The sequence below is a fragment of the Crinia signifera genome, chromosome 3 (assembly GCF_055691185.1).
Source record: "Crinia signifera chromosome 3, ASM5569118v1, whole genome shotgun sequence".
Taxonomy (NCBI): domain Eukaryota; kingdom Metazoa; phylum Chordata; class Amphibia; order Anura; family Myobatrachidae; genus Crinia; species Crinia signifera.
This window is the reverse complement of record NC_139219.1, coordinates 58,814,011-58,829,602: the sequence shown is the minus strand read 5'-3', so window position 1 is coordinate 58,829,602 and position 15,592 is coordinate 58,814,011. Positions and strand designations below refer to the sequence as shown.

General features: G+C 46.7%; 1 protein-coding gene across 1 annotated transcript in view; it reads right to left on the bottom strand.

The window, feature by feature from the left end:
* The window catches only part of TRAF5 (TNF receptor associated factor 5), a 61,573-nt gene that overhangs the window by 13,079 nt on the left and 32,902 nt on the right, over positions 1 to 15,592 (bottom strand). The window contains exons 5-6 of the mRNA XM_083175860.1: positions 14,304 to 14,468; positions 10,330 to 10,407 (exon numbers count right to left, since the gene is read on the bottom strand). Of these exons, the coding sequence (XP_083031986.1) occupies positions 10,330 to 10,407; positions 14,304 to 14,468 (243 nt within the window). The remainder of the gene's footprint in view (positions 1 to 10,329; positions 10,408 to 14,303; positions 14,469 to 15,592) is intronic.

Sequence of the window (15,592 nt, the reverse complement as noted above, 5' to 3'; positions counted from 1 at the left end):
TTCAAACGCCCGCTGGGGTGACTCGGACCACTCAACCGGCGCGTTCCCTCTTCTCTCTGATCCGGACCAGCCTCGGAGCAATACATGTAAGGGAGCGGCAATTTTGGCGAAGTGACGGATAAACCTTCTGTAGTAGCCTACAAAGCCTAGGAAGCTCCTGACGTCTCTCACGGTTTTTGGCGTGGGCCATTCTGTGACTGCTCTAATCTTTTCTGGGTCGGGGTAAACCCCTTTGGCGCTGACGATATGTCCTAAGTACTGCACTTCAGGTTTTAACAAGTGACATTTGGCGGGATTTAGTTTCAATCCGCTCTTGATCAACTGTGAGAACACTTCCCCAAGATGTTCCAAATGTTTTTCATAGGTGCCAGAGAAGATGATAATATCGTCTAAGTACAGAAGGATCATCTCAAAGTTTCTGTGGCCCAAGCAGTGTTCCATCAGTCTCTGAAATGTCGCCGGGGCGTTACATAGTCCGAAGGGCATCCGGGTAAATTCGAACAGTCCCATGGGCGTGGTGAATGCGGTCTTTTCTTGATGTTCTGGCGCTACCGGAATCTGCCAGTAACCGCTCGTAAGGTCTAATGTGGAAAAATATTGGGCGGTTTTAAGGGCGGTTAGCGATTCCTCAATCCTGGGTAATGGATACGCATCCTTGTGTGTTACATTATTTAACTTGCGATAATCCACACAGAACCGCAGACTCCCGTTTTTTTTTTTGACCAAGACAATGGGGGCCGCCCATGGACTATGACTTTCGGTGATCACTCCGGACTCCCTCATGTCAGCCAGCATTTCCCGTACTGGCTGGTACAGCGCAGGGGCTAACGGACGATGTCTTTCTTTAATAGGTGGGTGGTCTCCTGTGGGTATGTAGTGAACCACATTTTTTGCCGTGCCGAAATCTGAGGGGTGCTGGCTAAAGGCTTGAGAGAATTCTTTCACCACCTGTATCACTCCGTCTTTCTGTTCGGTTGAAGTACTCTGGTCCCCAATCTGAATGGGATCCCACCATCGTTTCTCTTCAACCCCTGTTGACGGGGGTGGATCCGTTACTCGTTGTGTGGTAGTGAAGGCCTCTCCGTCAAAGACATCCTCGAAGTGGACTTCGGTCAATCTGGCGACCGGGCAATTTTTATTCAATTTGATTGGAAAACTATGCGGATTGAGTACTCGCACAAACACTTGACCCTGGTGGACTCTGGTGACGGCCCTCGCTACTGCGAATGGATATTGTCCACTTGGGTCGTGGGGTTCTACCATAGCATCATAGTCTGCTCCGCCTACTCCGAAGCGGGCCTTGCATTGTAGCATCACTTCTGAGTTCGGCTGGATGAGGAGGGCAGTCCGATCGCTAATTCGAGCTTTCCCAACTTCTCCACGGTCGTTAGCGAAGCTCCCCACTCCCTTTAACCATCTGACCGTCTGGAGCAGAGCCTTTCGTTCTTCTCTATCTGCCCGACCTAGTTCCTGTTGCAAGGATTCTACTAGTTCTCCTGGGCAGTTTTTAAGCACGTTCATCCCTAATATCATGGGTGGGAGGTGTTCGTTATATTCCTTGGTGATCAGACACCCTTGACGGATCAGCCGTGCTTTCCCGATCGTCAGTTCGGCTTCCCAGTACCCGCAATATTCAATGGCTTGTCCGTTGCTGGCCAACAGTTGCAGCCAGTTGTTTGGTGGCGTCATAATTTCCTCCCTTGGCCAGTACTTGTCAAACTCGGTGAGACAGATGGTGGTGACCTGGGATCCCGTGTCCAATAGTGCCGAAATCTCCACACCATTGATAGTGATGGTTACGTGTGGGCAGGCTCCTACGTATCGGGAATGCCAGGTTGGCGGGGTCGGACCTACTGGGGGATATCCTCCCGAGGGTGGGTCCACGACCTCGGGGCGTCTCCATTTAAATCCTCTTCCCTGCAGAAGCGTTCGATGTGCCCACTCTTGTGGCATCGTCTGCAAATCGGGCTCCCTTGGGTATCGAAGCGATCTGTGGCCCGTCTCCCTCTTCCGACCGGGGTCGTCCAGGGTGTTCGGCCTCGGCCCGAAGCTCCGGCGTTGTTTCCCATATTTTTGAGTAGTAATTGCTCTTGTCGGAGGTCCTTCAATTCTTTTCCCATTTCTGCCAAGCTTTTGGTAATCATATCCAGCTTCTCTGCCAGAGGCCCGGACACCTCTCGTCCGGTCTGTACTTGCTGGGTGACAGCCCCTTTCCCTGCGCGGGTGGAAGTCTTAGGTGCCGGTTCTTCATCCACCTCATCCTCCTCATCTTCCGTATCTGTGGTCGCCGGGCTTTCCTCGTCGTCACACTGGTTCATCCCTAATATGTGGAAGATTGCCTCTTTGAATTTTGAAAAGGTGCCACCCGGGTTCTGTTTCCTCCACATTCTGAGTTGTGCTCGTATTGTTTTTTCCCGAGCTCCCTCCACGAAAAGGTTAATCAAAGTTTCGTTTTCTTGGTCCTTGTCTCCTGGCTCGATCGCCTGAATAGCATGCGAGGCTTCTTGCAACGCCAGGGCAAAGTCTCTCAATGACTCTTGGGGTTTTTGTTTCCTCGCGTATAGATGTCCCTTTAAATCTGCAGGGGTGCGTGCGTTAAATACACTGGCCAATTTCTTGAAAATGTCTTGTACCGTAACTTTCCTGTCTCCCATCCACGCCTTCACCTCTCTCCTTGCCGGTCCTTTCAACTGTCCTAGCAGCATTTGTACTTGCTGTTCCTCGCTTACATGACCCAAATCAAACATGGACTTCATCCTGTCTTTGAAGTCTCGGAATGTTGTTGTCCCCGCCGTACGTTTATTTCCCGAGTATACGGGCAACCATGGGGCCCCGAAGTAATAAGGCATGGTAATTGTCGAGTTCTCTGCCATTTCTCCTCTTCTTCTTATCCCAATGTCGTTCGGGGATGGGAGGACTCTTCTTTTTGCTGATTTGGGGGTTTGGGGTTCTGACTCCGCCATTTTTCTATCCTGTCCGTAGACGCCAAATTTGTAATCCCCTACTAAGTAGGAATTTCTTTTCCAATAGCCGTAGGTTGGACTTCTCACTAAGGTAAGTATTACTCTTCTCGTCTTCTCAGAAAAGCTCACGTAGGATTTTAAAACGGTTTATTTCAATCCAGCTTTGCAAACAATAAATATACACAATATTTCAAAACAGTACATACATAGTAAACTCTTGTCAATATGAAAATCAGAAAGTACACCAGTTGCTTTTATTGTACCGGAACATGCGCTGTTTTCACCATGTATCTCCTCCGGTCCAGACTGCCTCGGCTGAACAAATATACTACCTTACCGTATACACTGTAAACAAAACCTTTAAGTACAGCACTGTTAATAGGAACAAACACTTTTATATACAGCAAATCTCAGGCTTTTCTTCTTTACTACTCTTCGGTTATACTAAACTCATCTATGTTCTATAGGCTTATGGCCACCTTATCATTGCGCAATAATAATTTGAACTTATTCCTATCTATATCTCCTACAGTAAGCGCTTTTTCTCCCCTTACAGAGCTCTACCTAGTGGCCACAGTCCAGGAGAAGTTCCAGTCTACAACACGGATCGACAGGGCAGGAGAAGGTAAGTAGGGTATGATTAGTCTACACAAACGGTGACACTAAGTTATAATTTAAAACTGTAGGTGAGGTGCATCCGGCTAGGTTGAAGCAACACGTTGTTCTTGCAGACCCTTATTTGCTACAATGAAGCCTGACTGCTAGTAAGGTGTATCCTTACTTGTTCCCTTAGCGCGGCTGCAGATTATCAGCTGACTTTCCTTTTTCTTGTCTACCTGTTGTCCAAGTATCCTGTGTAATGCTGGCTTCCTAGGCAACTAGGATTGCTGTAGGGTAAATGGAGTACTTGACTGCGGGGAAGAGGGATATTCCCTCTTTTGGCCTTCCCCTGGCTCACACAGCCGGGTTTCGCCTGTTTACTGCACTGTAGTCTAGATATGAGACTCAGTCTCTGGTTTAAGCTCCTTTACTTTGGGGCGTCCCCTGACTCGAATCCGTCGGGTTTAGCCCGGGTTATCCTGCTGATATGTTTTATTTGCCTATGCTCAATCTTTATAAACACTGGTTTAGATTATCTGTCCCTGAAGAAGAGTCCACCACTACCTCCTGGCTCCAGCTACTACAATTCTCTAAGAAGTTTTCACGTATTCTCACTGACAGGAATTATGAATCCCCTTAACTTGCTGTCCTACTGTAACAGTTCGGTAACTTCTTGTTAGCAGGAGTAAATATAAAAATGTTCAACCTTTCCTGGAGAAATGTTTTACATCAATTCCCACAGAGTCATGTATTTTATGCGATCCTCTCAGGATATACTTTAAGGGGATAGTTCCTATTCTCCAGAGACCTGATTCTAGGATCTGCTTCTGCCTCAACGGAGCGAGATTTATAAGGATGATACTGCTCTACTGCCAGTGAATCCGTACTCAGACACAGTCTTTTAATATCAACTTTACTTTTGCTAGCAAAGGATGAAGTAAACTGTGATATTAATAAGTAACTCTGATATGCGACTGGTACGGTGCTAAGCAGATGGGTGTCTGTTCTGCTACAATATGTCACTCAGCTTTGCTATGGCAACTAAGTATGCTGTGTGGGAGGCTGGCCTGAGGATGTAATGAGTGGCCTTTGCTGGCCTGAGGATGTAATGGGTGGCCTTTTGGGCTGGTTTAACACTCACCACACCCCTTCTCTGTTCCTGGTCTGCCGCAGGGCTGTCGGAAACACCCCCTCTGGTGCCGCCTTCTCACTGACGCAGCTATGATGCGGCCTTCTTCAGCTTTCAGTCACAGCCCCCGGGATCTCCCTCAGCCGCCGCGTCACTTCAGCACCGCCTCCAAATGGCGTCATCCATCTCCTGGCTCTTGCCGCCGGACTCCGTACACTCTCGTTCCCCGGAGCGGCAGCCGCCTGTCAGTCCCGTTCAGCGTTCGTGGAGGAGAGCCCCGAGGGGAGCACCGGAGCCTCAGGTATATCTCCTATCCCCTTTCCAGCACCGCTGTCCGTCACAGCTATGCTGCGCTGCTCTGCCACCGCTCAAATTCTCCTCAGCCTTACTTCTCTACACCGCGGCTTTCCCCTTTTATCTCCTTCGTTTGAGCGGGTAGCACAGGGGGCTCGCGCTGGTCGCGAGCTCCCCAACTTTATTTATATATTTATTGTGTCCATTAATTCGGGGAACAAACTATCCCCCCCTTCTCTGGAGAACCACTGGTACAGTCCAGTCAATTGTAACGCGGGCAAGCTGCCCGGGGCAGTCCACTGCAACGTCTAGAAGGGGTGTTCTCTGTTACTTTCCACGAAAGTGTCTATCTATGCACTTATAACTTTACATTAAAGTCTATGCTGCCCTCCATGAGGGTGTTTGTAATTCTGCCTATTTATTCAGTGTTAGCCACTTTCTGCGTGAATCTGTGTTGCTTTCTGTGAAGGCAGTCCTGAATGCCCATATAACATTGGATGTCCCCTATGGGAATGGTACACCACACAGCTTCTTATAATAAGATTACAAAGTAAGGCATCATACGTCCGTAATATTATATTAATATTATACCAACACCATATCATTAATACAGGATATTACACAAACACATCCATGCTTCCTGCAGGATAGAATAGAAGCCGCACCTGTCATAGCGTAGAAAGAATGATTAGGACATGAACAATGAAGGCAGAAAGTTGCCAATAGGGGGAATATGGTGCTATACAATATAAAAACATCATGATAATGGTCAGACAAATGGATGTGTTCTCATTACACCCAATTCCTCAAGGTATGCATTTGCCTGCCCATTCTCAACATCGTTTTCCCATTGTACAGCGACATCATAAACGCATTGGGGTCATTTTGCTTTGGAATTATTTTCACTGTATCCTGCTTCTCATGTGCGAATTACTCTCCCTGCAAAAACGTAGTGACAATCAGATTGCTAGATGTGGCAGTGCTACTGTGGGGATTATTTACAGGAGTTTTATTGGAGATGGGATGTTGCCAATAGCAACCAATCATAAGCTACATTTTATTTATTTAGCACCCTCTAGAAGATAATAGATAGAACCTGATTGGTTGCCCATAGCAACATCCCAACGTCAATAGAACTCCCATCTTAGTAAATAAACCCGTGTATGTTTATATATATTACAGGTTGAGTATCACTTATCCGAAATGCTCGGGACCACAAGCATTTTGGATAAGGGAATATTTTAAAAAAAATTATACTTACCTTGTCCCCTAGTGGTGCCCCGACATCCATGGCAGCCTCCAGGATCCTCTTCAGCGGTCCCAGGGGCACAGAGATGCTGCTGAAGAGGATCCTAAAGCCTGCCGTGGTCGCAAGTATGAAAAAAGCGGCCGGCAGGCAGGCAGGGAGGGAGGGAGGGAGGGAACCTCCCCCCCCCCCCCCCAAAAAAAAAAAAATATGTGTGGATATGGGATTCTCAACCTGTATATCTATTAAAGACATAGGCCCTTATTCTGGTTTAAATTCCTTCTCAATGGACAAAACCATGTGAAATGCAGGGGGGGGGGGGGGCAGATGTAACGTGCAGAGACAATTAGATTTGGGTGGGTTTTACTTCAAAGTGAGATCTATATTGCAGTGTAAAAATAAAGCAGTCTGTATTTTCCCTGCACAGAAACAAAATAACCCACCCAAATCTAATTCTCTCTGCACATGTTACGTCTGCCCCACCTGCAGTGCACATGGTTTTGACCATTTGAGAAGGAATTTGCCTTTTCGAGTGAACCAGAATAAGGGCCATACAGTAGCAGACACTGGACATGCATGCAGTAGATCTTATACGCTCACTGACTGCATAACCTTGTTACATACAGTATGTAAAACAATGGGGGAAAAAGGTTAAGCAAAGAGACATCCTGTTATTTGTGTTAACAAGCACATTCCACAATGATTTGCTTCTATTACTGGTAAGGAAATGGCACGTGATCCCTATGGCTGACCTTACAATGTAATTAATCACTCTTTGATAAAGTTCCTCACCCGGAGTGAAACATGTCAGAGGAGAGGACCCTTTATTTGTCCAAATACCTAGAATTGGTACCAGCAGCCGTGATGGCATTATTACATTAGAGCTGCATTGATTATTATCGCACAGCTGGTAAGAACACAGTGGCAAAGCAGCCTTTATAATCTCCCTGCATGGAGGAGGAAATGCTTTAAAGGAGGCACCGCCGATCCCTCTGCCTCCCTGAGTTGAGACAGGTAACGCGCACAGTACATTCATACCATTATTCAACGTCATCTAAAATCTCCAAACATGCTGCGTGCACAGGACACTTTATTGAAGCCACGTGGATTTTGTGCACATAACGGGGGGAAATTTACTAAAATGGGATTTCTATTTCAGATGCGATGTTGCTATAGGCAACCAATCAGAATCTCCTTTTTATTTAGCACCTTCTAGAAATAGACATTGATACTTTTCCATCGGATGTAAAATAAGGACAAACATATCACAATCCGAAGTTATTCAACTCTTTCACATTGGTACTAAAGAATGATTTTTATGTAAATTCTTTTATAAATGTATAATAGCGTTTTTTATATGTTATTTTGATATTATGTAACTAAATAGTGATTACATTAACACAACCGGTTGTGACGGCTACTTTAGCCGATATATAATTAAAATATAAACTTACCTTGGTGCTGGGCTTGCCCGGGCCCGGCGCAGCGATTGGTGGTCTCGGCGCTAGGAAATGATGTAATCTCCAAGCACCTGGGGGGGGCATACAGGAGGGGCAGCTGCCGGTGTAAAAGGTACCGAACACCAGGTCGCACCCGGTTTGAAGCTGGGTCCAAAAACACGGCGTTATGGTGTAAAGGGGGTATAATTAAGAAGGATGATTTCCAGTTTTATTGCACAATGCAGTGGCGTAAGTTCATCCCAGCTGCCTGGAGGCCAGATAAATATTTGTGACTGCGCCCCCCTTCGTACAAACACACCAATTTATATTAATATATGTATGCATGCATGTTATGTATAATGGGCCAGATGCACTAAGCTTCAAAAGTGATAAAATGGAGAGTGATAAACAGCCAGCCAATCAGCTCCTGCCTGACATGTCACAGACTGTGTTTGAAAAATGTCAGTTAGGAGCTTATTGGCTGGCTGTTTATCACTCTCCATTTTATCACTTTTGAAGCTTAGTGCATCTGGCCTATTATGTTTAAAATAAAGAGAGTGTGACATCTATGTTCCTGCTAGGAGGGGAAGTCAGCCACAGAAGCGATATCAATGGCTTTCAATTAACTGATTTAAACTTGCAGGTGAGGAGAGGTGCCCCCTATGGGAGCAGGAGCCCGACGGCAGATAACTCCACTGCCTCCCAGAGTTAAGCCTCTGGCACAGTGGTTACTATTACTGCCTCGCAATGCGGTGGTCCACTCCAATGTAGAATGTAAGCTGGACTGGGGAGGTACTCAAATGATTAGAAATTCTCTGTGAAGTGCTGCCTAACATGTATGTTGTATGAACATAGAATTGTAATACGGTTATCAGTTTCTCTAAGGAAGCACAGAGATTGTATCAGCCACTTGATTGAGGGTTAAAGATTGCTAGTGACGCCAAATGTCTGATCTCAGGAACAGATTCTGTGGTTTCACTGAAGTCATTTCCACATAAAAACTCCCATGTGACAGGCAAATTTAAAGCGTGTAGACCAAGAGAATGGGGCATTTTGGCGATAGGTCACATGAAAGAGTCTCACTTGGCTGATGTACCAGTAAGGTCGGTTTTGTTCGCGGACATGTGGGCCAACCCCCCACAAGATAAGACAGACACCGGCCCACTCATTAAACTGCATTGTCCCCATTCATTCTGTTATTCCATATTCCATATCTGCATTCAGTAATGCTTCCATGGCAACATGACATGTTATACCTCTGCTGCCCTTGCGGGGGGGGGGGGGGGGGGGGTTGGGGGGCCTTCAAACAGTGATAAAGTGAAGAGTGATTAAGTTTCAGCCAATCACCTCCTGTCATTTTTTAAACACAGGCTGTAGAATGGCAGTTGGCAGCTGATTGGCTGGAAGTTTATCTCCACTTTATCACTTTTTGAAGCTTAGTACATCTGGCCCAGAGTCTTTGCAAGCTCCCGTGTGGATCCATATTTCTGAACACACCGTTAAAATGATGTCACTGCAGGAAGGAAGCCTGAGCACTGAAAGGAGATACATCCGACAACTCCCTGGACTATTTTGCACTGCACAATTCTGCACCCATGATAGACGCAGATGTAGCAGACCTTAATGAATTGAATGGACCTAAGCAAACTAGGCACTTGCTTAGGGCGACCTAGCTCCAGAAAGGGTAACCAAGTGGGTGGAAGCTGCAACATTAATGGAGCAGCAGCATTATCCGGCTGTGTGATCACCTGATCACAGAGCACCCTGAGGTTACCTATTTCTGCACACAGGGCATCATTCAGATGTGGATGGAAGCTGCAGTGGTAGTTGTAATATGGTAATGCAGCAGGGACATACCGTGTCCTGCTTGCATTAGTGATCCGAGCTGCATTGTAAGACACAGTATCAGATCCCCTGCGACACAATTGGCTGGCTGAGTGACCCATGACGGAGATCCTAGCCTCCGCCCTCCCCTGCAGCAGTGGAAACACTCCTTCACTGTGGCAAGAGGAGGATGTTGCTGCCCCAGCCCCCAAATGTCATCACACTGTCAATCACTAACAGTCTGTTGTGGATCTGCATCTGATGTAGCAGAAGTGTACTGCACATGTGCAGTGTGTATCTGTTGCCTGTGGAATGTACCAGACATCAGTACTTTGCACCATGAGCTGTACCTCCAACCATATCTGAATGAATGCAAGATCTCCCAAAGCTGCAGTCTGGACCCCAGGAGTTGCAAGGATTCCGTCTGGAAAAGTAAGAACACCAACCTAGGGCAGCCTTGGGGCTCTGTGTCCGCGTAGCTCCTGTAACCTGGGAGGGATGTGCCCAGGATGTATCCTACTTACAGGGGTACAAGTCCGGAGCTTTGCTTACCTCAGAATAGGAATGCTTCGCGCACCAGCTACATGGTGGAACAACTCCCACAGAACTCATCTCTCTGCCCAGTCCCACAGCTCCCTAACCCACAGGATCTGCTGTGGGCCCCTGAACCTCACAAAAGTGGCTTTCTGAGCAGTCCTGAGCCATAGTTGTCACCATGGGAATGGCTGTAGGGTAACACGCATGCATACATAGTACCCACAGGGCAAACATCATGCATACATAGCAAGCAGCCACTCAGCCCTGATACTGCAGAGTGTACAGAGTGTACTTTACCTCATCTCTTGGACATGTGTTATTACAGCTGTTGGGACATAGGACTGGATATGAAGGGCAGTACTTTATTACATGTATCTGAAAGAAAGGTGCAAAATTCAATAATCATACTGAACTTATGAATCAAATGTCCCAGTAATACAATACACAGTGGGGAAAAATTTACTAAGCTGTGAGTTATATTTCACATGTGATGTTGCTATGGGAAACCAATCATAATCTACTTCTTTATTTTGTCCCTTCTAGAGGATAATAGATAGTATCTAACAGGGACGTGCAGTCAGGGGAGGCAGGGGAGGCAGTGCCTCCCCTGTCATTAATGATTAAAACGATACAAAGAAGATTCTTATGACCCATATTCTGTCTCATAAGTATCTTCTTTATATTAATCTAAACATTTTCAATGCCACATAATGTTTCAAGTGATTTCGGAGGCACCGAAATCGATGCCTCCAGCTGTCTATTACAAAATGCTGGGAGCAGAGGGCGTGCAGGGGGCGAGGACAAGAAGATGGCTGTAAAAGCCCATGAAAAACCTATTGGAAGCGGCACCGTTACAGGTGCCGCAGTGACAGGGACGTGCTTTCAGCCACTATATCAGCACGTCCCTGTCACTGAAACCAATGCGATTGGGCACCGGCAGGACTGACAGTACATCCAACTGTCCAGTGACAGAACTCCAGCTCCCGTCGGACCCCCCCCCCCACGATCACTGACAGCAGCACACTTAATCCCCGTTCCTAAACCCATGCTGCTGTCATTTAGGTTTTTTACTGCAGCGGGAGTCGGGACTGATAGTGAGGGCAGCTGAGGGAGGACTCCTCCTGCCAGTGACATGTGGTGGTGGCTGTGAGTGTGTCCAGAGAGTCACAGCCACTCACCGCTAATCCCTGCCGACTACCGCCGATGAACCCCCCCCTGCCGCCTGCAGCACCGGAAGCCTGAGACTCCTCACAAGTGAGTGAGGTACCCCGGTGTGGCATGCCTGCGGGACCATGACACTGCGCTGCCTAGTTGGAAGACCCGGCGCGGAAAACATCGCCGTGATTAGGGAGATCCAGCGCGGTGATTGGGCAGGAGGCACCTCGCCGGCAAGCTGGACACACGGCTCCAAGATGAAGACATGGAGGCAGATTGAGCAGCAGGCACAAGACGCTGAGCAGGAGAATGGATGAGAAGGCTCCAGATTCCCTGCCACTACCAGAGGTACACTCAGGGAGAAGAGGGTATTAGGAGCCACAAAGTGTCTGTCATGAACCTTCAAACCCTGCTTTGCCATCTCCCCTCACCTCTCCTCCTCTGTTCCCGTGGCGTCCTGTACACCCCCCCACACTATCTCTCGTCCTCTACCCCCCACTCTCATCCTCTAGACCCGACCACTCTCATCCTCCACCCCCCCTCTCATCCTCTACACCCCCTCTCATCCTCTTCCTCCCTCTTGCCCTCTACCCCCCCCACTCTCTCGTCCTCTACCCCCCCACACTCACTTGCCCTCTACACTGCCCCCACACTCTCATCCTCTACCCCCCTTTCATTCTTTACCCCCCCACACACTCTCTCGCCCTCTACCCCCCACTATCATCCTCTACCCCCCTTTTCATTCTCTACTGCCCTACTCATGTCCTCTCCCCTCCCACTCTCGTCATTTCCCCCCCTAATGGGCACTTTATTGACATTGGGGCAGGGGGCCCCTATCAAGATTTTGCTATGGGGCCCACAGAGTAGTCGTTAGGCCCCTGGAAGGAGCCCAGATTAACAATGCCTTGGGGGTCAAAGAAAGGAGTGACTGAAGTTTGGTAGGGGGAATTGGAGGGGGTTAAATGAGCCTGGATGTGGAGGAGCAGTGCTAGTGGGGGCTAGTGGGGTAAACGTTAAGCAGGTTAAAAAACAGTGTTGGGTGGGGGTTGAACATAGGAGTCTTATTGTGGGGTGTAACTTGTAAGGGGCATTTTTGGTGTTTTGGACATAAAATGGTTGTCAGTGGCATAACTGGGTGTGACACAATGTGTAATTGGCATTATGTGTGTGACGTCATGTGTAATGGGCATTATGGTATGTGGCGTCATATGTAATGGGCAATACGGTGTGTGGCGTCATATGTAAAGAGCATTACGGTGTGTGTGTTGTCATGTATAATGGGCATTACGGTGTGTGTGTTGTCATGTGTAATGGGCATTACGGTGTGTGTGTTGTCATATGTAATGGGCATTACGGTGTGTGTGTTGTCATGTGTAATGGGCATTACGATGTGTGGTTTTGGCCGGGTGCCTCACCAGCCACTAACCTCACCGCACGTCACTGGTATCTAAAGTTTCCCCAGTGTGTGAATTTTCTCACCTATAGTCACTTATTAAGCAGACAATGAGGGGTAAGAAAAGTCTGCGCTCCTCTAGAAGCGCTCAGGGAGCAGTGGGCTTCAGTGTCTGTCAGAGGGGCCGAGACATCTGTGCTAACAGTACCCCCTTAATGGTGGCCATGACCCCCCCCCCCCATCCTCTACACAGTGCACAGCAGCTTGTCACAAGTGTCCCTCACTAGCTGTAGCACCAAGCATGAGGCCTCTAATCTCAGTCTCATAGTTTCTGTGCACAAAAAAAATAAATGAAGTCTAACTCGCTACTTGTAATGTCGCCCATACACGCTGCGATCCCGGCGGTACGATGTGTGCTTTGAGGTGCGCGCTCCTGCGGCACCTCATCGCACAGAACAAAAAGTATGTGCTGTTTTTTGTACTTGCTTCTCATCACATCGCATTGCATGCACAAGGTATGCAATGCGATGTGATGGATGCTATTTAAGCCCAGAACGCATGCCAGGATCGCAGCATGTATGGGCAGCTTAATAATGTCGCAGAGGCTGATTTGCTCACAGAGTATTTCCCCCTTAGCTCTGATAAACAGTTTAATTGGCAACTCAATATTGGGGGTGTGGCAAGGAAAGAAATAAGTAATTTAGTAGATTACGCATAATGCTCAAAATGAAAGCCCTCTGGTCCAAAGAATATTATTACTAAAATATATGTATTTTATTTGACCTGTTTTAAATGGCCGACTCATCAGACCAGCCACTTACCTATCCTCAAATCACCACGTACTATACAACTAAGCTGCGCTATGCATCTGGGCACACAGTTTTGTACAAAACAGGCTTCTTAGTTGCACCAATGCACGAAAACCCTGGACACTGATACTGGCACTGCATGCAGCCGCGGCTTGCAACTCGGACGCTACCTTGGAAGATGCGGCAATTAGAGGACCAATACAAGCAATGGCGCATAAAGCTTCCTGCCAAGCAGCCATGTGCTTCATCTATATTGTTATACTCAAATATACTAATCCTAAACAGCCAGTACATTATATAGGACTTTGACTATCCTGTAGTTATGGTCCAGCAGATGCTAAATTTAGACATAGGTACAAAAGATGGAGAATTACTTCCTGTGACAGGGCAGCTAATTTGCGCCACACTGTTTCTTGCCATGTGGCACAAAAAGGATGGTTATAGGAGGACACATTTTACTGTAGTTTGAGGCATCTACAAGCTTCAGAAAGGGAAAACAAGGGGGGTTATCCTGATTCACTGCTTCTGGCAAATTCCTTCTTAGATGGAATATGCACTGCAAAGGGGGAGGCAGATGTAAAATGTGCAGAGCGAATTAGATTTGGGTGGGGTTTTACTTCAAAGTGAGATCTATATTGCAGTGTAAAAATAAAGCAGTCAGTATTTTCCCTGCACAGAAACAAAATAACTCACCGAAATGTAATTCTCTCTGCACAAGTAACATCTGCCCCCCTGCACTGCACCTGGTTTTGTCCATCTAAGAAGGAATTTGCCAGAAGCAGTGAATCAGAATAACCCCCTTTGTTTTCCCTTTCTGAAGCTTGTGGATGCCTCAAACTACAGTAAAAGGTGTCCTCCTTTAACCATCCTTTTTGTGCCACATGCCCCACAGCTATATCGTTTTCTAGTATTACCTGCAGATCGATCAGTGCCATGCTTTTGCTGCAGTAGATGCAGGTTTCCGCCCTCAGCTCACACTGCGTCTTTAAGTGATACTCCAAATCTTTTCTGAACACCTTATTGTGGCATCCTGTGTTGCTGCATGTGATTGTTTCATACAAACATTGGACAAGATGATCCTGTAATTAAATAACACGGTCTGAATTGGTTCTGGTTCACAGATCTACAGGGGTTTATTTACTCAGATGGGAGTTCTATAGAAGATGGGATGTTGCTATGGGCAACCAATCAGAGTCTATATTTTTTCTACTATGGGCTAAATAAAGAATAAGTACATTCTGATTGGTGGCAACATCCCATCTTCAATAGAACTTCCATTTCTGTAAATAAAGCAGAGTCTGGATAGACAGTCAATAGGTCAACCCCAAAATGTCGACATGCAATAGGTCGACAGTCAAAAGGTTGATGTGTAATAGGTCAAATGTTTTTCCATGTCGACCTTTTGACATTTCAACCTGTCGACCTTCCCATGTCAACCATTTGACCCTGTCAACCTATTGCCTGTCTATTTAGACCAGGCATGTCCAACTTTGGCCCTCCAGATGTTGTGAAACTACACATCCCAGCATGCTTTGCAATAGTTTTAGCATTCTCTAATAGCAAAACTGTGGCAAAGCATGCTGGGATGTGTAGTTTCTCAACATCTGGTGGGCCAACGTTGGACATGCCTGATCTAGACACTGTCTTTCTAATAATCCACAGCCATTTAGATACATCCCCTAGAAGTGTTCTGTGTGCATTTGTAGACCTATACATGCACTGCAGGTGGGGTAGGTGTAACTTGTGCAGAGAGAGTTAGATTTGGGTGGGGTTTTACTTCAAAGTGAGATCTATATTGCAGTGTAGAAATAAAGCAGCCAGTATTTACCCTGCACAGAAACAAAATGACTCACCCAAATCTAATTCTTTCTGCACATTTTACATCTGCCCTCCTGCAGTGCACATGGTTTTGTCCATCTAAGAAGGATTTTGTCAGAAAGAGTGAACTTGTTTTTTTAATCAGTTTCAGATCTAATCTAGATAAAGTTGTGTGAAGAGTTTAAGCTGTCTTTTCTTGAGTGTGGTTGCACGTATTTACTTATTAAAACACAGTTTTTGTACAATGTTAGGAGAACACTCAAAATATGATTACTTTTAAAGGATAGTACCACCAACCATGTTGAGACTGGTAGGGAACATGCCTGTTGAGCAGAAAGGGCCTCAAAAGTGCACTGGACAGTTCTCTGTAATATCACAGTTGTCA